This window comes from Crotalus tigris, unplaced genomic scaffold (genome assembly GCF_016545835.1).
Source record: "Crotalus tigris isolate CLP2741 ecotype Arizona unplaced genomic scaffold, ASM1654583v1 scf7180000019935.411523, whole genome shotgun sequence".
NCBI classification, from domain to species: domain Eukaryota; kingdom Metazoa; phylum Chordata; class Lepidosauria; order Squamata; family Viperidae; genus Crotalus; species Crotalus tigris.
This window is the reverse complement of record NW_024097779.1, coordinates 179,449-200,984: the sequence shown is the minus strand read 5'-3', so window position 1 is coordinate 200,984 and position 21,536 is coordinate 179,449. Positions and strand designations below refer to the sequence as shown.

The 21,536-nt window shown below is 40.5% G+C and overlaps 1 protein-coding gene across 13 annotated transcripts in view; it reads left to right on the top strand.

Annotated features, from left to right (window-relative positions):
* The window catches only part of CPT1C (carnitine palmitoyltransferase 1C), a 63,238-nt gene that overhangs the window by 26,506 nt on the left and 15,196 nt on the right, over positions 1-21,536 (top strand). For 10 of the 13 annotated variants that reach the window (XR_005559334.1, XR_005559335.1, XM_039364923.1 and 7 more), the window contains 16 exons: positions 185-356; positions 2,611-2,712; positions 5,496-5,633; positions 5,755-5,832; positions 5,935-6,042; positions 8,005-8,092; positions 10,047-10,242; positions 11,209-11,397; positions 11,810-11,915; positions 12,086-12,202; positions 13,164-13,328; positions 13,755-13,889; positions 16,906-17,058; positions 18,182-18,295; positions 18,476-18,568; positions 19,694-19,819. Coding sequence is in view for 11 of the 13 variants with exons in the window: in XM_039364923.1 (XP_039220857.1) it covers positions 185-356; positions 2,611-2,712; positions 5,496-5,633; positions 5,755-5,832; positions 5,935-6,042; positions 8,005-8,092; positions 10,047-10,242; positions 11,209-11,397; positions 11,810-11,915; positions 12,086-12,202; positions 13,164-13,328; positions 13,755-13,889; positions 16,906-17,058; positions 18,182-18,295; positions 18,476-18,568; positions 19,694-19,792 (2,053 nt within the window). In the remaining 2 variants the exon portion in view is untranslated. Of the gene's footprint in view, positions 1-184; positions 357-2,610; positions 2,713-5,495; positions 5,634-5,754; positions 5,833-5,934; positions 6,043-8,004; positions 8,093-8,712; positions 8,798-10,046; positions 10,243-11,208; positions 11,398-11,809; positions 11,916-12,085; positions 12,203-13,163; positions 13,329-13,754; positions 13,890-16,905; positions 17,059-18,181; positions 18,296-18,475; positions 18,569-19,693; positions 19,820-21,536 lie in introns of all 13 variants that reach the window. The other 3 variants (XM_039364930.1, XM_039364929.1, XM_039364931.1) reach the window with 3 other exon arrangements.

Here is a 21,536-nt window from a genome sequence, read left to right as displayed (position 1 = left end):
AGGGAAATGACTAACTCTGGGATATTTTGGATGTAACAAATGTGAGCTAAGCATCAGATCATTCATTTCCCTCCCCTCCCACCAATCCTTAACAGTCCTTAAGTTTACTTGTAATCTACAAATACAGGTTAGTTTTCTTGAAAGATTGACTTTGTCTATTTGCCATCATCCTGTTTTTCTCCAGCAATTATCTGTCAGATCAGGGCCTGAATGTCCTCAGTGTCCTGGCCTTTTCCACAGGACTATGGCTGGCTCTCATTATGACCATGCGTAGCATTCTTAAGATGTTGCTATGCTATCATGGATGGATGTATGAGGAGCATGGTCGGATATCCATCACCACAAAGATCTGGTTGGTATGTATTTACAAGACAAGTGTACTCTTAGAATGCAAATTGGACACAGGGACAACTGTTGCTGGAATCAGAGAGTGGCATACACAATTGCTCTGAGTTTGGCTACTATAACCCTGGATGGAGCTGAAGCAGGCTTATAGCACAGAGCAATAAAAATCTGGGAGTTTTCAACATATCTGCTGAGCACCATATGAAACAAGGCTAACAGAGAAGACTATAAACGTTGAGTGCAATTATTGCAATTATATTTTCCCTTTTCTCTATAGCACAGGTTACCATATTTATCCATTTAATTAAACAGTTATGAAGGCAAAGATTTCAGACTGGCTTTAAAAGTTAGACACATACCGTATTATAAAAGGCAAACCCTTTTTCAAGTCAAGCTTAATTCTAGGTAACTTTGTTTATTCATGCAGTGTTATTGGCAAACTTACCCAATGCCACTAATTTCTTCTGGGATGCTTTTTACCTTCCCAGTCTAACTTGCAAACTTGCTATTCCCTGGAAGTTTCTCATCCAAATACTAACCTTAGGTTTTGAGCTCAGACACATTTAATCAGATGTTGCTACCACTTGCCTGAAGAAAAGAAACATTGCAATCAACAAAACTAAAAAACACTGTTCTAGAATACTCCTCCAGAATGTTAGGGGAATACCTCTCCAATGTTATTTTATAAATAGGATAAGAGAGAAAGAAGAGGGGCTCAAGGTCATCTCTAATGAGTAGGTTCTCCCTAACTTTCTCAGTATTATACCATCTAAACAGTATACAATGCACCTACAGAGAGGTAAGTATTTGAGCTACGTACAATAGCTATGTTCAGGATCAGACGAATAGGTTTAGTTAAAAAGTTAATGATGGTTTATGATGAAAAACACCGTGGAGCAGCTTTTCCCAATCCAGTGTCTTCTATATATGTTGTAGTATCATAATTCTCATGGTCTGGCTGTATGAGACGATGAGATTTCTATTCAGCACATCTAAGAAATACACACTTGGAAAGGCTGCTGGAGAAAAAATGAGATGAAATATTGGGGACATATCAGTTGGGAAGGAGCCAAGCTGAGGGGCACAGATACATATTAAGAAAGAGCAGCAGGTGTGTCTGTAATTCCCATAGAGGCATGTAGAAGAAGGAGTGATAAGCAGATCAAATTAAAATTTGGAGAAGATGTGAAAACAAAAATACTCTTGGGGCATAGTTCTCATATGACTGAGTGCTTCTGCAAACAAACATAAACTCCCCTTCCGGATATTTGGTAAACTATGTCAGAAAAGAAAGAAGTTCTATCCAGGGTACAATGGTCTCACTACGCTCAGTTGGCATCTTGCTAACTCGTGTTTCCTGGGGTCACAGACCTACCACACAAGTCGAGAAAAAAGTGCAGTTTCTTTAAGGAGGTGAAATGTGGCAGATATAGTCATATTCCCACTGAGGAATATTTTCCACTTTGGATCCAAAAAGCTGCACAACTCTTGTTATAACCTTTAGACCAGAGGCCTCCAACCTTTTGGGCACCAGGAACCGGTTCCATGGAGATAGGTTTTTTTCACAGACTGGAAGGGGTGTGGTTTCATGTACTGCCTGCATCCCGCAGATGGGGCTTTGCTTGTTTGCGCAACCCGGTTTCTGGCATGCCATGGCCTGGTGCCAGTCCACGGACTGGGGGTTGGGGACCCCTGCTTTAGACTAAACTTATGTCTGTCAGTAGTGAACCCCAGTGGCTGCAGTTTGCAGTAATCCAGTCTCAGGGCAAACTTAGTCATTTGTATTCTAATGCAAAAGACAAGATGACTTTCTGGTTTCCATTTTTTCCCTATTAAAAATGATTGGACTGGCAGTTGATAATTTATTGAAGGGTTTAGGACAGGGGTAGGCAACCTTGGCTCTTTTATGACTCGTGGACTTCAACTCCCAGAATTCCTGAGCCAGCCATGCTGGCTCAAGAATTCTGAGAGTTGACGTCCACGAGTCATAAAAGAGCCAAGGTTGCCTACCCCTGGTTTAGGAAGATGTAGGACAGGCTATTAAGTATAGATATCTCTGTCCTGCAATAGTTTTACTAGTATCTGCTACCTGAAGAAAATATATAACTCTGTCTTATACAGTAGCAGGATTCATCATGTCCTATTCTATTATAAAACAGGCCACTTTACTGTGAATTAGGCCAAAGAAAAATGCTGGAGGGAAAAGTGAACATGTTGAAATGTGGGGTCTAGCTCACTTCCCCCTTTATCCCCTCACCCTCATAGGCTTTGGTGAAAATCTTCTCTGGTCGTAAACCCATGTTGTATAGCTATCAGGCCTCACTGCCTCGGTTGCCTGTTCCAGCTATTAAGGATACAATGCGGAGGGTGAGTCTGCAGCTTTTATCCATATTCTTCTTATTTACAAGTGGGCGTTCAAAGATTCTTATATTTATTTGGGATACATCTTTGAAGTAGTGTTCACAGGAGGAGTCAAAACAGGAAAGATAGAGGCCTACATTTGCAATCTCCATTCCCTTGTATTCCAACCATATATTGTGATGTTATAGTTAGGTTGATTTTAACACCATCCTTCGTTGGCTGCTGCTTTGAAAGTCTGCTATTTGATAGAAATAACTATTAGTGCAAATAAGCCATAATGAAGGCTGCGTTAAAATTTTGTCCCTGTGATACTAGATGCTAGTTTTTCATGTGCAAGGTTCTAGTGCATAAATGGAGTTGTCTCCAAAGCAAATTCTAGCTTCAGTAGACAGATTTTCCTTTGAATTAAAGCAGGGAAGGAAAAAGATAATACTTTCTCTCCATCCCTAGCTGCTGATCCTAATGATCACTAATACAGATAGTCCTTGACTTCCAGTTTTCTGCAAAACTGCATCCATAGCAATCATTGGTTTACTTAATGATTGCAGCGATTTTAATGATGACTGCAAAAAAATCATAACATCAGTTAAGTCATGTGACTAACTAGTTGGGTGGTGGGGAATGGAAGGATTTATGTTCCTTGCAGACAGCTGGTCATTTGCATCCTTTTAGCAAGTCATTGAAACCCCTGGAGGCTTATTTGTATCATCAGGATCACCTGAGTAGTACAACTATGTAAGTAGTTGAAAGGACATAGACCCTCTTTTGAAGACAACAAAGTCCACGTTCTGGACAGAGAGAACCATTGGTTTGAAAGAGGGGTCAAAGAGGCCATCTATGTCAAAACTGAACAGCCCTCTCTCAACAGAAGGGGAGGGATCCAACATCATCTATCTCCAGTCTGCAACACAGTCCTTTCAACAGTTCCAAGAAGGCTCCACACCCATTTGTACTACTCAGGTGACCCTGAAGACACAGATAAGCCTCCAAGTAGTAAAAGAATGCAAAGGACCAGCTGTCTGCAAGGAATATAAATCCTGCCATTCCCCACCATTCAATCAGAGCTGAAGAAGCTTTTTGGATTAGAAGTGAAATGTCTTCAAAGAAAAACAAGAAAGTTCAGTTGCCTTGTGAAAAAAAGCACCTTTGGGTTGGAAACAATTGTCTATGCAGCAGGACCCAAGCAAAGAATCTTCCATGCTGACTGATTCCACCTCCCATGCTGGTCAATGGATCTTTATGAAAAGGGGGGAAAATCAAAAGCTTTGCATCACAGTAGAGATCTCATTACTTTAGCATGCCTGACATTTCTGATACTGATTTTTGGTCCTGACATTTGGCATACTCTCTTAGCTCTTTTTCTGTAACCATTTCAGATGGGGTTCATTGCTTAGCTCTGATTATAAGCTCCTAATGTGGGCTCTTTCCTGATTATTGAAAAGAAACAAGTTCTGACTAGTGACAATCAAAATGGTATAAAAAGAGGCTTAGTTTGAGAATCAGGTTATTGCCATTTGCAGAGGGAATGATTCAGTTACATTCACTAAGATAACACATTTGAGTTACTCATTCATTTAATTAATTGGATAGCATTTATGCATAAAGTTGCAGTAAACTTCTGTAGATAGATTTCATGAATTACTGTAGCAAAAGCTTTAACACAGAATTCTTCTTTCTATGGGATGAGATAATTTATAATTTAACATTGTCAAATGCATCTAACAGTGGTCTTTCACTGTTTTAGGAAGAGAAAACGTTTTCCATTATTTTTTGACATGGAAGAGTTAGCCATGTCATAATCACGAGAGATAGAAATTAGTACCTGAAGCCCTAACATTTGCATGAAGATAAAATGATAAATCTTTTTTTAAAAAAAACTTTACTGTCAGTAACTCCAAAAACAGCTCAAGGAGTGACAGAAAATTGTTTGTAGGGTAGAAATGGGCAGAGGGAAGAAAGAATGCCATACTCTAAATAAATAAGGGAAGAAAAAAATAAGGAAAACACAAGGAATAGAATTTCCTTGGGAAAGGCAAAGTTGGAATCATAAAAAATGTATTTTGGATCTTTTGTTGCATATTCTACCTATGGTAATTAAATGAGAGTTTTACATGCAGGGCATTGTACGTTTACCATGTTATTTCATCAAAAACATATACTACCAGGTGACCTCAGCTGCTGATGAGTTGGGAAAAATGTCTTGAATGTTTCATGTTCTGACAGGCTATTCATTGATAGCTTTTTCTAGCTGAGCCTCTCCAAATTTTGGGGAATACAAAATCATAGCATCTCCAAGATGTGATGGCCAAGTATCACAGCTGTTTTCTGTTGCTGCTTTTAATTCCCGCACTCCTCCATGCTATTTTTCTCCAATGCAAAAAAATCTTTATAGATGTGAAAATATTCATTTATGATTCATTCTTTCACATTAGGAAATTTGATTTTTTTTTCTTTTTTTATTATCTTAGAAACTGTTCGATTTGCATCTCCATGGCTGAAATTGTCTGAAATCGAGACAATCACTAGATAATAGCAGAAAGATGAAGAAAACTAGTGAAGTTTGAACTGATAATCTATTTACAACTTTCTGAGGCTTTTGCACTTCTTTTTCATGCATCTACAAAGATGCATACTTCCATGTCTATAGGGCCTCTGGTTTCAAGTGCTCTTGTAGGAGAATGAATGGGGACAACTTCATCTCTTGAGTTTGGGATGAGGAAGGCTTTTGGGTAAAAGAATGAACTCTGCACTTGCCAAGACCTAATTCCACATTTTTCTTTCTCCCTTAGTATTTGGAATCCATACGACCTCTGACAACTGATGCAGAATTCCATCGAATGACAGGTCTTGTCCGTGACTTTGAACGGACTCTTGGACCACATCTGCAATGGTATCTCACACTGAAATCTTGGTGGGCACCCAACTCTGTGAGTGGGCCTTTTAAAGGGGAGGGGCTCTTTGGGAAGAACAGTGTAGTACACTGAGAATACGTACGCGGTGCTGTCTTTTTAATTTCTCCTTTTCCACCCTCCTTCTATCTCTTGCCAGGTAAGTGATTGGTGGGAAGAATATGTGTATCTCCGTGGGAGGAGCCCCCTGATGGTAAATAGCAACTATTATGGCATGGTGAGTTATCAAAACTAGAGAAGAATATCTTGAACAGGATGTTTTTCTTCTAGCTCTTCTGACCTCTCCATGTTTTCATTTCTTCTGCACTCATTTTTCCAGGATTTCCTTTATGTTACACCTACTCCAATCCAAGCTGCTCGTGCTGGGAATCTTGTTTATGCCATGCTGCAGTACCGACGCAAACTCATACGAGAGGAAATCAAACCTGTGAGTGAGACCAAAATATAGGGAGGATAGGAAATATGCCTGTTAGAGAAAGAAAGCTCCCTCTGCCTGAACTAGTTAGTGTGAGTCAGATTGAGAATAAGAAGATTTATACAGGTAACCTTGAGCTTACAATCACTAAAACTTCTATTACTAAGTAAGACAAGACGGCTGTTAAATGAGTCACACCCAATTTTACAACCTTTCTTGCTGTGCTTATTAAATGGTTGTTATCATGCAATTGTTAAGCAGTTTCAGTTTTCCCCACTGCCTGTGCTAGTTGGAAGCCAGCTGAGAAGGACACAAATGGCGATCACATGAACCCAGAGTGCCACAACTCTCATAAATAAATACATGCCTGTTACCAAGCATCTGAATTTTGATCACGTCACCATGGGGACACTGCAATGGTCATAAGTTTGTGAGGACCAGTCATAATCATGAGAACCAAACTATTTTTAGCATGGTCATATCTTTGAATGGTTGCTAAATGAATGGTCATAAGTCAAGGATTTATATGTGTTTGCTTTCCACTTGCAGAAAGGAAAAAGGAGTAAAAGCATGGCAATTTCTTAATGTATTCCAAGCTTGCCCATTTCACTTCGAAAAGCAGCCTTTCCCAAACTGGGAATCTCCAGATGAATTGAACAACAGCCCCCATAATCAATACTTATTAAGTTTTGGAAATTATAGTCTCAAATACGTGCCAGGCTAGAAAAAGCTGCTTTTTCTGAAAGATATTTCAGTTTTATCTTTTAAAAATATGGGCATGTTTCTCATACCGTTTGATAGTTTTGTCTTTATGATCAGTCTGGTTTGCTGCTATGCTTTCAAAATGGAAGAACTTATAAACTAATGGTAATGATATACTAACCATATCATTTATGTAGTACATCACTGAAAATTTTTCATTGGCTTAGACTAAACAAAGGGGAAGTGGAGGTAGAGAAAGAACCAGCACTGTGGTGCAAGCAATAGTCTGCAAAATCACAATGAATCCCACATTTTCTTCTAGAACTCATGTTAAGGAACTTCTGGGGTATGTTGGTGCCCTGGAAAAAGAATAGCCATATTTGCATATTATAATCACCTGATTTGCCTATGAGACTAAGTTAAAACTAAAGATAGACTATGGTTTAATTTCACATGCTAATCAGGCCAATTATTTGCAAAGGATCTCAGTGAAATTCATGGATGAACATCAATTTGACTCTTAGCCTTGCTGATCCAAGAGGTAAAATGATAATGCGTGTTTATGCTACTTATTTTTAATGTTTTGTATGTCAAGACAATTGTATGATATTCCAGTTCTGATGAGGACAGTGGTTCTTTTTCTAGATCTAAACTGCTTTGTTATTGCTCCGGGGCAAGCAACACATGCAGAATATTCTATATGAATTAGTATTTTCTCCTTCTGTGGGGGCAGGAACTACTCTGGACTGATATTTCTGCAGTTCATTTGAAGTATAAACAAAACAAAACATGGGAAACCAAACTGGGAGATCAGATCCTGTATTCACCGCATCACAACTGATTTGAGTTTGTCTTAAGCACAACTCAGGGTTTAAATATCTAATTGGTTCTTTGAAAGTCTGCAGCAAAGAAAAGAGCAGAAAAGAGGCTTAAAGCAAAGCTAAAAGGGAATGAAAATGGGCCTATCCTAATATCTGTCGGCCGAGTATTACACCAGCTTAAGTGTACAGGTAGCTTTGCCGTTTATTAAATGCAAGATAGCATTGCCAGCTACATTGTAAAGTCCAGGTGATGTCATGCTTTCTCAGTGATCTTTCTACAAGTTTGATCATTGGGCTTTTTGCTTATTACATTTAATTATGCCTTGATTTTAAAAATTCTTTAAATGTTCTAGGCTCACAAAGTATATTAAAGATAACAACAATAAATCTCTTCCCTGTTTGATTTTCTTTTCCCCGTCTAATCTTGGGGTTCCTTGTCACCTGATATCAGAGCATGCTCCCTAATTCCTTCATCCCCCTCTGTTCGGCCCAGTGGCAGCGCCTCTTCAACAGCACCCGGTTGCCCGGAATGGGGCAGGGTAAGTGAACTAGAAGACCCTGAGAAACAATCTCCTTCTCACAACTGGCTATGGGAGACTTTTGCAAGATGAATCTCCTCTATGGAGGTCTTTTGCTGCTGGGTTTTCTGGTCCATATCTTCAGTGTTGCAGTCTATGATTCCAGAACTTACCCATAATCCTCTAAATCCCTCCGTCTTAACCATCCTTTGACAACTTGGTGCCTTCTGTGAGTGTTGTGTCAACAACTTTCATCATCTCCAGTAGCACAGTCTTATTTGGCCAGGAATGATGGTAGCTACTGCAGTCTACCTCATATTGGATGGTAGAAGTCATTCTAAGGTACCAAGTTGGCAATCAGTCGCTGTCTTAAAAAAAAAGCTGGTATCCCTTCTTGCTCTTGTCAACATGGATAATTCCCACATATTCATGAAATCAGAACTGGAGCCACCTTTGGAGCTTGGCCTACGCATTGGGTTCTTTTCTTGGCAGGACTATTCAAGTTGCTAGGAGAAAAAAAAATCTCCTTGGGTTCTTTTTTACTTCTTTCAAAGCTTCATGGCAGGCAAATCTTCTTGATTATTCCTTCGGTCTCTCTGTTTCTTTCTTTCTTTCTTTTCTTGCTTCCCTTTGCTTCTCAGATGCTGATCCAAGGTTGCCTGCCAACGTGCTCAGCTCAGTATGAACGCATGTTTAATACAGACCGTGTGCCCGGCCTGGAGGGAGGTAGGATGCTTCTGCACACCTTGCCCTCCTTTCCCAACAAATATCTGCACACTGTCATGTGAATTGCAGGGATGAATGGACTTTTTTTCTACATGCTTTGTCCTGCAGCCATGTTTTATTTTAAAATAGGGTGAGGAACCTATGCTTGTCTAGATGTATAAGGTGTATACATCTTGTATAAGGTGAAGGATGGGTCCAAACCTCTCAAAGGGCTTTTTGATAAAACTTGTGGAGAACCAATCCTGGTTAGCATACTAGGGGAAGATTCTTAATAAAATTCTTTTTTTTTGGTGTTCAAAACCTGGACCCTCAACCAGGTTTTACTGTCTCCTTAATTAGGAGTGGGCAACCTGTTAGTGCTTGGTAGCCCCCCCCCTTAATTGATAAGAGAAAAGTTGAAGTAGGCAGAACACAATGATGCAAAGTAAAAGAACTTTATGAAGCAAAGTCAGTAGGTCTAGTATTTTCCTGTTTTTCCTTTTGTATTTTGATTATTTGTGAGCTTTTAAGGTTTTTAAATTAAGGTTACTTAGTTTAAGTACTTAGATCCAACTGTGTTAGATTTGTGTATTGTTGTAATCTGTTGCATCAATAATAAACTGCTCAGAATCTTTTGACTAGGGTAGTGAAGATGCCTGAGAAAATTCATTTGCATGTGTGGCAATGTATGGCAATGTCCAATATAGAAAAAAAAAATTGCCACCAATTTCCAGCAACTATGGTTGTAAAGAGGCTCCAAGTATTGCAAAAAAACCCCAAACCTCCAACAATATTAAAAAATTGAGGGGATGTACACAGGTCTTGCAGACAGGGCTGCAAAGAGAAAAATGGCCATATTATTTCAGCTCATGCGGATTGTGCACAGCCTTCTTTTATTAATCTTTGACTACTGCAGCTTTCCATAGTTGATGCACTTTAGATGTAAAGAATTTCCACTCACATTTTGCTGGCTGGGAATTTTGGATATCCCAACTCAATATTTCACTTTGTGAGAATTTGACGTCAGAGAAAGTGCAAGTAATTGCTTGAATATAAGGTGCTTGACCTGTTACTACTTTATTAAAATCCGAAATATTGGTCTGGGGTAAGAGATAAATTTGAATTATGGTACAGGACACAACCTTTCACTGAGTTATGATTACCCCTTTTCCTTGGGGAGCTCCTGTGGGAGGAGGCAAGAGACTAGGCTGGCTATGCATTGACTGAGATCCAGCAAAGTTTTTATTTTGTTTATGTCCTTGCTACTCAGATAAAATCCAACATCTACAAGACAGTGATCACATTGCAGTATACCATGCAGGACGCTTATTTCGAGTATCGTTGTATTACAAGGGGAGGCTGCTGGAGCCTTGTGAACTTCAGGCACAGTTTGAAGCTATCCTTTGTGACCCTACACCCCCTCTGCCTGGGGAGGAGAAATTGCCTTCAATGACCGCAGGTGAAAGGTGAGAGGCTGACCTGTCCTTAATCCAGCCTTTCAGTAAGTTAAACCTATTGCAGCTGATTTGCACTGTGCTCCTTTTCATTCAATGGGCTTGAAGAAAATAAGTTCAGACGGAAATTCAAGTGTGTCCCAGGAGGTTGATGTTGATGTGCAGTGGGAGTTGTGTGGTGTAGCCTCCCATTAGTCATGCTGCTTCTCCACTCTGCTGTTAACTATCCTGCTGTACCACCATGCCACGCTGCCTGTCACTGCCTTGCTTCCCTGTCCCTTCATGCCCTGCTGTGCTCTGCCACTTCTTTATGCTGCCCTTTACTTTTGCTCCCTGCTATGTGGATACATCCATATATTTGAGTGTACTTTTTTATTTAAGGAGTACTTTGCTCATCTGGTTTGCACTGTCCTCTCTCTTAGGTAGCCCTGCCCACTTCAGGAGGGCAACTCCCATGCGTCTCAGAAGCCTCTGGCACCCTCCATTCACTGAGAGACAGTGAAGACCCTAGCTTAAGAAATGCTCATCCTTTTTCATCTTTCCTCCTTCTGAATAAAATAAAGAACAGTCACTCGGAGTCCTTTAGTCTGTTGTGATCCTCATTCTGATGTCATGCAACCCACAGACCTAAGGTGGTTCATGGACATCCATAGTTAATTTGGTAGAGCGAGAGAGAGGAATGGCAAAGAGATGGTACAAAAGAGCGAGTGAACTCTGGTCTTAGGAGTTCAGATAGTCTTTTCTTTGCATCCTTTGACTGTTGCTGCTTATGAAGCAAAAGGAGATATAAGTCCATGCAGTGGCTTCAAAGGGGGTGAAGGAAGGGGTATCCATTGGGTCCTTCTTTAATATGCAACAGGCTGTGTTAGAATTAGGGAAAGGATCGCTGTTCTCATCAAAGTCAGAAGCTACTTTTTTGGATTGGGGTATCCATAATAGCCACATCTCCTAACTCTGATGGCTTAATGTTCTTTGTAGAGATTCCTGGGCCAGGGCCCGCCACACCTACTTCCAGTCTGGGATTAACAAGCAGTCCCTGAATATCATTGAGAAAGCTGCTTTCTTTCTCACTCTTGACACAAGTGAACAGGGCCTGCTAGGGCCCAATCCAGGTCAGGCGTTGGACATCTATGCAAAATCCTTGCTACACGGACATTGCTGTGACAGGTAGGTATATCCTCTATGCAACCAACCTGCAAAGATTATACACCAGAAATCGTATGGGTCACACATTCCTCACATTTCTTGAGCAGAGAAGTTGTGCCAAAATATCACTTCCTTCATACTAAAAAAGTAATCACTTTTCCCATGAGGCCTTGTTTTGTTTTCCAAATAATTTTCTGCTGGCTGTGATGCCCTTCACAGAGCCCTATTATGCTCCCTTGTATGCCAGTAAACATTCCACCAATATCAATGGTAGAAAGGAACTTTTTGAAGTGCAAGAGATCGTCATGATATGTTCTATTGCCAGGCCCCTGAAATAAATTGTAGAGGCGTGCATGTCCATGTGTGTATCTTTGATTAAGAGAAGAATAGGGAGCAGCCTATGGAAAAAGAGGATGCCACTCTTTTCTCACAGGTGGTTTGACAAATCTTTCAACCTGATTGTTTACCGCAACGGGAAAGCCGGAATCAATGCAGAACACTCATGGGCAGATGCACCTATTGTTGGACATCTTTGGGAGGTAAAGTTCCAGTTGAGTTCTCCAGCATAGGATTGGTGGTAGGGAGTAGTGGTGAAATGAAGAACACTTGGATTCTCTGGGTGTAGGGAATGGAGGGCTAGCTCAGTGCAAAGGATACAGCAAGGGAATCAAAGCAATTGAGCTTTCTCTTGGGTGCCCTTTTTTCACAGTACACCCTTGCCACAGATTCATTCCAGCTAGGATATGATGATGATGGAAACTGCAAAGGCAAGATGGATCCCAATGTCCCTCCACCCCAAAAACTGGAGTGGGAAATATCGCCAGAGGTAAGCTCAAGCTCTGGTGAAGATAAAAAGCTCTCTCTCCCCCTGCTCTCCCTCCCTCCCGCCCTCTCTCTCTTTCTCTTCCCTCTTCTCTCTTTCCTTCTCTGTCTCTCTCACACACACACCACATATACGCGTACACATGCACACTCACCCAGAGAGAAAATGGTATGTCAACTGGGTTGTAATAGGATACTGTTTATTCATGGAAGTGGCCTCAATGAAATAAGGAAATGTCAATATATATAGGCATAGATATGAGTATTATAGGAGGAATTGCAGCTGAGGGGCCTTTTTAATATCTGGGAATGGCCTTTATTTTGGTTACATCTATTTGCTGTCCAACAATGCTAATTGAAAATTTATGAAATTAGTTAAAAGCCTTTCAGTTAAGTTTGCACAATATGCTAAGCTTGGTTAATTGTGGGTAAACCTAGCTCATGAATCAATGTATGATTCAATTAACACAAAACATGGGTTAATTCAATAACCAAGTTAAGTAATTTATTAAAATCTTAATGTATTAATTTTTAAAAAAATAAAATTAGAGTTAAACCTGGTTTTGCGATTTGATGGTTTACTGCTAGATTTAATGGTGTGAAGTTTGGAGACTGTAAGGATTGCAAAAAAAGAGAAAAAGAAATCTGGGATATACATGTTGCCTATGGATTGCCCATCCATTATTATTATTGTTGTTGTTGTTGTTAATTTGATTTGAAGCTGCTTTACTCTACAGTCACTCTAGGCAGTACACAATACATTAAATATAATGTATAGAGTATAAGCACATTGCCCATTGCTGGTTGATTAGTTACCACTTCTGAAGACTCTTCTGAAGAGTAAAGATAGTAGACTCTTTAGAGAAATGAGCTATTGGAAAAGAATTAAAAATAAGGGAAAACTGAGTTTCCCATGACATCTGCTCTATGCTTTGCTAATAATTTCTGTTTCTTATTCCTGACAGTGCCAAGAGGTGATCTTGCGGTCCTTTATTTTGGCCCATGCTTTGGCCAGTGACGTTGATTTTCACGTCTTTACCTTTAAGGACTTTGGCAAAGGCCACATCAAGAAGTGCCGCACTAGCCCAGATGCCTTCATCCAGCTTGCCCTTCAACTAGCACATTTTCGGGTAAGATGCTTGATTAATCAATTGTGTTGATTAACAGTTTGGTTAAGTGCAACTGGGTTAAGATCATAAATATTATCTTGTTGATTTCAAAACATTTTAATTAGGGCATTATTGGAGAAAATAAATGAAGAAAAAGTCTTTTTTTCTTATAGCAGAATAAGTAGTAATTTTGATTGCATTTATACAGAAGAAATGAATTGGACTTATTCTGTTTCAAGTTTTCTCAGGATTCTTGTAATCTGAATTTTGTTAACAGAATACCTTGGATTCATGCTTCCAGCAGAACATTTTGCCTTCTCTGATCCAAGAGGCTGAATTTTTCCACCTCCATGGCACCAACTTTTCACTATGCTTAATTTCCAAGAACAATACTCTAGTAGAGAGCCCTTTCTTATTAGTCTATACGTCCTCCTCTTGCTGTTCTAGGACATGAACAAGTTCTGTCTCACTTATGAAGCATCTATGACTCGTCTTTTCCGGGAAGGCCGAACAGAAACAGTCCGTTCCTGCACCATTGAATCTTGCAACTTTGTGAAGGCAGTGATGGATCCTCATCAAACTGTGAGTTCTGATGTTGGTTTTTGGAAAGTCAATGAGATATAATAATTTATAACACTACTTTACAAATGAGAGGGTCATGTTTGATGCTGCAACAGGTGGCCCTCGACTTACAACCATTGGTTCAGTGATTGTTCAATTACAGCCAAAAGGACAAAGATGGAGGGGAGATGGGAGAGTTGGAGGCAGTCCCTCTCCTTTCTGAGGGCCAGGGTTGGGAGAAATGTCTTGGATCCTTTGGTAACAACTGGCAAAATTCACTTAATGACGGCAATGGAGATTACATAATAATCTAATGACAAGGGGATTATGAAGAAAAAGAAGAAAACAATGAGGGAAGAGGAAGAAAGATAGCTTTAAGGCTGGGTCAATGAGGACAGACTTGAGACTGTATATCTCTGAGGTCCTCTAAATACGCACACATCTTTTCTTCCCTCCCTTGCTGAGTATCTGTTTATATCATCTCTTCCCATTCCTTGATCTTTCCTACAGAGAAAGGAGGTAGGAAGGTAGGAGGGAGGGATGGCTGGATGGATGGAAGGAGAGAGAGAGGGGGAGAGATGTGTGAGAGTACAAGCATGCATTTAGTGTATTGATGGCATCCTGCCCATTGTTGTCTCAACCTTGGCAGTGCTATTCCCGCCTCCCCCCCACAAATATACTCCTTGACAGGGGAACACTTTTCCATTGCAAATTCAAAGTTCAAAAAGGATTCTGTTTCAAGACTTATGCCATGAAGGGAGGTTTTTATATGAATAAAAATGGCTAAGGTCCAGTTGGTGGATCCAGAAAAAGAAACTCCTGGGACATTATTTTACCAGGAGTATAAACTTTACTGAATGAAACCATATTGGCACAGATGAAGTGAAACAACCTCTGGGTTTCCCATGCAAAAGCTAACATAGTTAATCCACCCCTTTTCTTATGGGCCACCCACAGCCCATTACATCCACCAATCACTTCTGTTTAGTTTGTTATGGGAACCAGAGAGCCACGCTAGTCCACCTGCTCAATGTGTCCTTGAGTTGGATCACTGTCTCACAGGAACTAATGATGCTCAGAGGCAATTCCCCTCAACCTTGCATTCCATCCCACCTTCTCCCTTTTCTTTATCAAGTTGTGAGCGAAGCGTAATATAGGTGAAAGCGCAAAACAGTTTGACAGCTAGATTGTCTAATAATTTTGGCTCTGCACTTTGATGTGGGGAACTGGGGTTCAAATACTGGCTGGTATTTACCTTGCCAGTAGGGGTCCTTGAGCAAAAACCACCTAATGTTTTATCCGTCTGTCTTGGATATGAGAATGACAAGAACTAGAAGTCATGACAGCCTGGATTAACAAGATTCATGTTGATGTTGGGGAATCAGGGCAATCTGACAATACGTGGGCTACTGGAATAAATCAGACATGAACAAGACAAGAGAACCTATAATTGATGTAACACTAGACATAATACAGTAGACCAGTGTTTCTCAACCTTGACAATTTTAAGGCATGTGGACTTCAACTCCCAGAATTCCACAGCCAACAATGCTGGCTGTGGAATTCTGGGAGTTGAAGTCCACATGCCTTAAAATTGTCAAGGTTGAGAAACACTGTAGTAGACCTAATGAGAGCAGATATATAAATATATAGAGAAACTATTGATCAAGTAAGATCTTCATCCACACTGAGAAACAGTTAATCATCTAGCTTCTTAGATGAGAACTGAAATGTTTTCAAGGAAAAAATCAAGAAAGTCCATTTTCCTTTTGAAAAGCATCTTTGTGACAACCATGATTTGGATGACATCCAAAAAAAATGTTCAGGCAAATAAAAATGCCTTATTTTAACTTAGATCAGATAAACCAACTTGATATGCCTTCCTTTTATTTTAACAATCTTAATTTGTAACTCAATTAAGTATTGTCATAGGATTTGATTTCTCTTCAATTCTTTTATATCTCATTGCATAGATTTCTTCAGGGCTTTAATGTCTCTTGTAGATGCTATAAAAATTTTTCTAGATCATTTTCTTGATTCAACATTTCTATTTTCCTTTTTATTTTTAAAACTTCAGCCATTTTCTTTTTTCTTTCTTCAGTCCTTTTCCACATTATTTTCTTGAGCTGTCATTTGTAGTTCCATTTTCAATACTTCCTCTGTCTTGTCAGATAAAATTTGACAGCTGTCATTTCCTCATTAACATATTTTAGACATCATGGTTACTAATTTCTGGGTCAATTCTTCAAAGACTTCCCATAATACTTCCAATGTTATAAAATTTCTTGTTGTCTTGTAAGTCCCAGTCTTAACTGACATCAAGTACAGGCTTATATTTTTTTCTGTTGTTTAAAATGTATAGTCCCTTCTAGTTCCAGTTTCTAAAATCATTACTTATCTTTTTATTTGCAATATCCAGAATAGCTAATCTACTTATATTTCTCATAGAACTAGTTTATATCACTTTTTGCTGTTTATTTAAACAGCACACCTTATAATTATTTTTTCTTTTGTTCAGAAAAATAAACTCATCCAATGAACACTTTGCAATCTTGTCATTCTGAAGGTCTATAATAAATTGCGATGATTGATAGGCAATTTCCCTCAGTGAATAGAAGTTTATCATACCCTCCCTGAAAGTCTCATTTATGTTTTGAAAATTAAGTACATTTGTTAAAAACAGTAACTATATAATAAAACTTAACGCAGCATAGGTTTAAGAAACACTGTCTTAAAAAGTCAAGAGAAGTAAAAGCCTTTATTTTAGCAATGGGGGGGGGGGAACAAATAGAACAAGAAAGTAGATCCTTGATAGGGAAGCCATTCCAGATATGCAGTACCACCACTGAAAATTCCTTGCCCTTAATTGCCATCTACCAGACCACCTGATAAGGTGAAGAAAAATCTAAAGGTTGAGGCAGCAAATATGTGGAATCTGGTCCTCCTAGATAGATTTGAGGAATATTCAAGGGGGTGTAGAATATGAAGATCTACAGTAAAACCTGTTAAATCATGCCAAATCAATTTCTCTTTCCAGGATAATTCAAGATTACGCCTCTTCCGAGTAGCAGCTGAGAAACACCAGAATCTTTATCGGGAAGCCATGATAGGGTCTGGCATCGATAGGCATCTTTTCTGCCTCTATGTTGTCTCAAAATACCTTGGCCTGGATTCTCCTTTCCTGCGTGAGGTAAACTCTGTTGGCACAGTTCCCCAAATCAATTGTTCTCAGAAAGTGAGGTGAAAAATGAGAAAAATGTTGTTTTTTCTTCCAGGTTATATCTTGAATCTTGCATGTTTTTGTCCAAAGAGGCAAAAATAGAAGTATTCAGTTCATCCCAGGCTAAATTGATAAAAAGGATACATAAGATAATATCACAATAATCAATTCTCTTCAGATTTTATATTCATCTTATATATAGGTTGAAATAGATCTATTAGCTATTTAAACAAAACAAAAAACACATTTCTATTTCTGGAGATAGAACTTCCTATAAGTATGGTCAAGGTCGTTTCCCCTTTAAAATAGGTATTTGTAATTTTGTCACTAAAGGAAGTGAACTCAGCCAGAAGTGTAAAGGTTTTGTTTTAAAGCTCAAGGTCCATTTGACTCATTGTGAATGCCATGTGTCAAAATATTTTATCTGCTGGATTTTTTAAAATGTAAAGCAGCTTTGCTGGATTATTATTCATCTATTCATGATTAATTAACCAAATAAATATCATATTCTAAATGCTTGTTTGGAGCTTTAAGTGATTTATATTAAAATATAACAATGCCATATATTTTTTCAGCAGTGAGAATGAAGGATTTCAACTGATTTTATTTGTTTTTAGTACTGTGTTTCTGTGTTTTTGAAACATGTAAGTGATATTTCTTGCTGGAAACGTTAATTTCCCTTAAAAGAGACAACCATCAATTTGGAGATTTCCTAATTTTCTTAAATCCACTAGAATCTGGGAGCTATTTTAACTATGTATCTAAACATCCTTTTTCAGCCTCCAAATCTGTCAAGTTCTCGTATATTAAGTTAGAACCCATTCTACCTTATTTTCAAAAGTTATCTTTTGATTATATATTCACAATAAATGAGTATGGACTAAACTGTTCATCTTTGGATGAATGTTGATTTTTATAGCGAATTTGGGGCTGAACATGTTTCTAAAACATGTTTTCTCTGTCTTTAATTTCTAATCTCTATCTATAATTTCTTTGAAACACTATATTGTATAAGTGAGCTATGGAATACAGAATGAAAGTCAATAATAGTAGAGCTCCCTGCTTATTCCCTGATTTCTTTCCTCTTTGTCAGGTATTATCTGAACCATGGAGACTCTCTACTAGTCAGACTCCCATTCAACAGATCGAACTATTTGACCTTCAGAATAATCCTGACTATGTTTCTTGTGGTGGTGGATTTGGACCGGTAAGCAGTACAAAAATTCCTGGATTTTCTTGAGGGAAATTTAAAGTTGGAGGGGATGCGTATTTATGAAACCCAGGAATCCTGTATTCACTAAGAATGCTTGTTTGCTATGGAAAATCGTGGGGTTTTGGAAGCAAAAGTCCTACCTCATGTTGCTTTTTCTTCTGTGCCAATGGAAAGGTTGATGATAATGGATATGGAGTATCTTACATCATTGTCGGTGAAGATCTCATCAATTTCCACGTGTCATGCAAATTCTCCGGCCAAGGGACAGTGAGTCTGGACTAATGGTTTTCTTAGCAGGGGAGAGGATGATGTATTGGGGAATAGGATGGTGGACTGGGGAATAGGATACCTTGGTGATTTGAGTATGGCAGCAATGGTGTATGTAGATAATGGTTATGGTCTCATGCCCCCAGCCCTCTGCCAGTTGAATGCCAACAGAAAATGCAGTTTAGTTTTAGACGAGAGATTTAAAAGAGTGTAATGTTGTACATATGCAATTATCTGTCTCAATGATAAATGTTGAGAGATAAATGTGCAGTGGCAAATGCCATATTTATCATGGTCATTATAAGTACTGAGCTTGCTTGTTGCTACTTAATCAACTACTATTCCCTTGCTGATTTCATGACTTGTTTCTTTCCCAGAATCAATTATTTCATGAGCTGTTTTCCCATTGTTGCCTGAGTTTTCTAAAAGGACTATAGCATGTAAAATGTCATGTGCTCTCAGTCCTTAAGAACAACACAGAATTGCTTCTGAGCAATTTCCTTTATTGTTCCTCACCTAGTTTTGCCAAACTAAAGCAACTGCTTGCATTATTAAGAATATACCTGAGAATTGCTAGGGAGGAGCCCTCTTAACTCTCTTTCTCCCAATCAAACTATCTAAACTTTGCTGTCTCTTGGCCCTCTGGAATGCAATTCAAACTATATTCCCCCACAGGTGTTGAAGTATATAAGTGTTCTTTTCTTATGACAGCAAGAAGTTGGAAATAAACGGCTAGGTTCTTTCAATGCACTAAGTTACTTTTGGATGAACCATGATTTGTTGAATAAACCAAACTGGTGTGAGTTCATATGTAATACAAAAACACAAGCAACTACTTGTTTTGATAGGTATTAGGAACCCATACAATTAGGGTGTATAGTTAGGGATTAGTTGTCTGCTCTCCAGAATTAGTTGTCTGCTCTCCAATTTGCCTGGGGAAACCCTTGCCACAAAATATGAAGGTGTTTGTCTGCCTTCGAATGCTCATCCCCTATTAAGATGATACAATTTGAATCTTGCTTGGATGTTTTATCTATGTAATGCTAAGTCTATGCTTTGAAATTTCACTAGTATATCTATTCTATTTTCTTAGCTAAATTTGTTTATCTTTCTTCTTTCCTACAGGATGCACACCGTTTTGGGTTTAATATCCGGAAAGCCATGAATGACATCTTGATCCTTTTCCAAGTGAACAAACTGGCCCAGGCCACAGTTGGCCAGTGACTGAATAAATGCCAGCAAGATTGTACAGTTAGTTATCACTGACACATGTTGAGGGGTTTTTTTTCTGTTCACTAATCAGCAGGGATTTTTGGAAATGGGGGAGGGGGGAGGAGGCCCAGGCAGAATGGAACCTTCAGGTACGGACTGTTGGCCATGCCTCCTTCTCCTTCCACCTCCCGCCTCAGCTCATTTCCCTCCAGCATTCCTCCTCAGCTGGCTTCCCCCCGCACATTCTCCCAGGCCAATGAGCCTCTTGCCCTCTGCCCCGTGCCCTTCAGCCTGGCCCTTTCGCTGAGGCCCCCTTTTGTCATGGGCTTTTGGCTGCATGGGACAGATAGCCGCTGACCAACTGGGCGGGTGGCAGGAAGCCATGGTGCTGCAAGGGCACCCTGCGATGGGCGATGATTTTTTTAAAAAGTGCTGCGGCTGCTCCGCAGGTTTTAGGGCCTGGCAGCTCTGTCCCCAGGACCAGAGGGAGGGGGAGTGGCAGAAGGAGTAGCAGCCACCACTGGGGGGGGGCGGGCAGATAGATAAGGGTGTGTTGGGAGGTAACCAGGAAGGGAGGGAGTGGTCCCTCAAGGCTTCACAAAGACAGTTTGGATAGCAACTCAAATGAAGGATAGGGGGAGGAGCAAAGCTAGCACAGTTTCTGGCATTGCGGGGGGGGGGGGAGGCGAACGCAGGGTCTGTGCAGCTCCTGCTGGGGGAAATCAGGCGAACGCCAGGGCTGAGCAGAGAGCCACACAGAAGCCCGTCAGGTCAGAGTCCAAGCACAGGGCAACAACTGGTGGGAGAGGTCAAAATGGGAAGCCCCCAACCACCTGTTCCCTGCTCTGCCTGGAGCCTCTGACAGCTTAAAAACAAAACAAAACTGCAGTGCAGGCCTTGCCGTTCGCCTGCTCCCCCCTCACCCCAGAAGAGCCATGCAGGCCCTGCTGTTTGCCTCCTCTCCCCCCAGAAGAGCTGTGCAGGCCTTGCCATTCACCTGCTCCCCCCCCCGGAAGAGTGTTGGTCTTGCTCCTCCTCCCCTCCTTCATTTGAGTTGCCAGCCAAGCCATCTTTGTGAAACCCGCTTGGGGTGCACCTCCCTCCCTTCCTGGTTGCCCCCCATACCCTCACCTATCTGCCCCCCCCCCAGTGGTCTAGTGGCGGCTGCTACTCCCTCCAGTCCAGGCTCCAAAACCTGGCAGTACTTTTTAAAAAAAATCATTGCCCATCTCAGGCTGCCCTTGCAGCACCATGGCTTCCTGCCTGCCACCTGATTGGCTGATGGCTATCTGTCCCATGCAGTCAAAGGCCTGGGACAAAGAGAGCCTTGGGGAAAGGGCCAGGCTGAAGGACATGGGGTGGAGGGCAAGTGGCTCATTGGCCTGGGAGAATGGGTGGGGGAGGGCCAGCCAAGGAGGAACGCTGGAGAGAAATAGGCTGAGGTGGGAGGAGAAGGAGGCATGGCCAACGGTCCATGCCTGAAGGTCCTAGACCCTGTCCAGGGGCCAGTCCTGAAGATCCCTGCAAGCACAATAGAGTTCACCTTTGGATTTAGGAAGCCTAGATTCTATAGCCGGGTGGCAAACCTATGGCACGCATGCCACAGGTGGCATACAGAGCCGTCTCTGTCGGCACGCGCGCCATTGCCAATGATAGAGGGATGCTGGGCCGAGCTGGTCCCCTCCCCCTCTCCGTGCATGCGGAGTCTGGGAATAGGCGAGAGATCTGGGTGGGGTGAGGCTATAAAACGAACAAC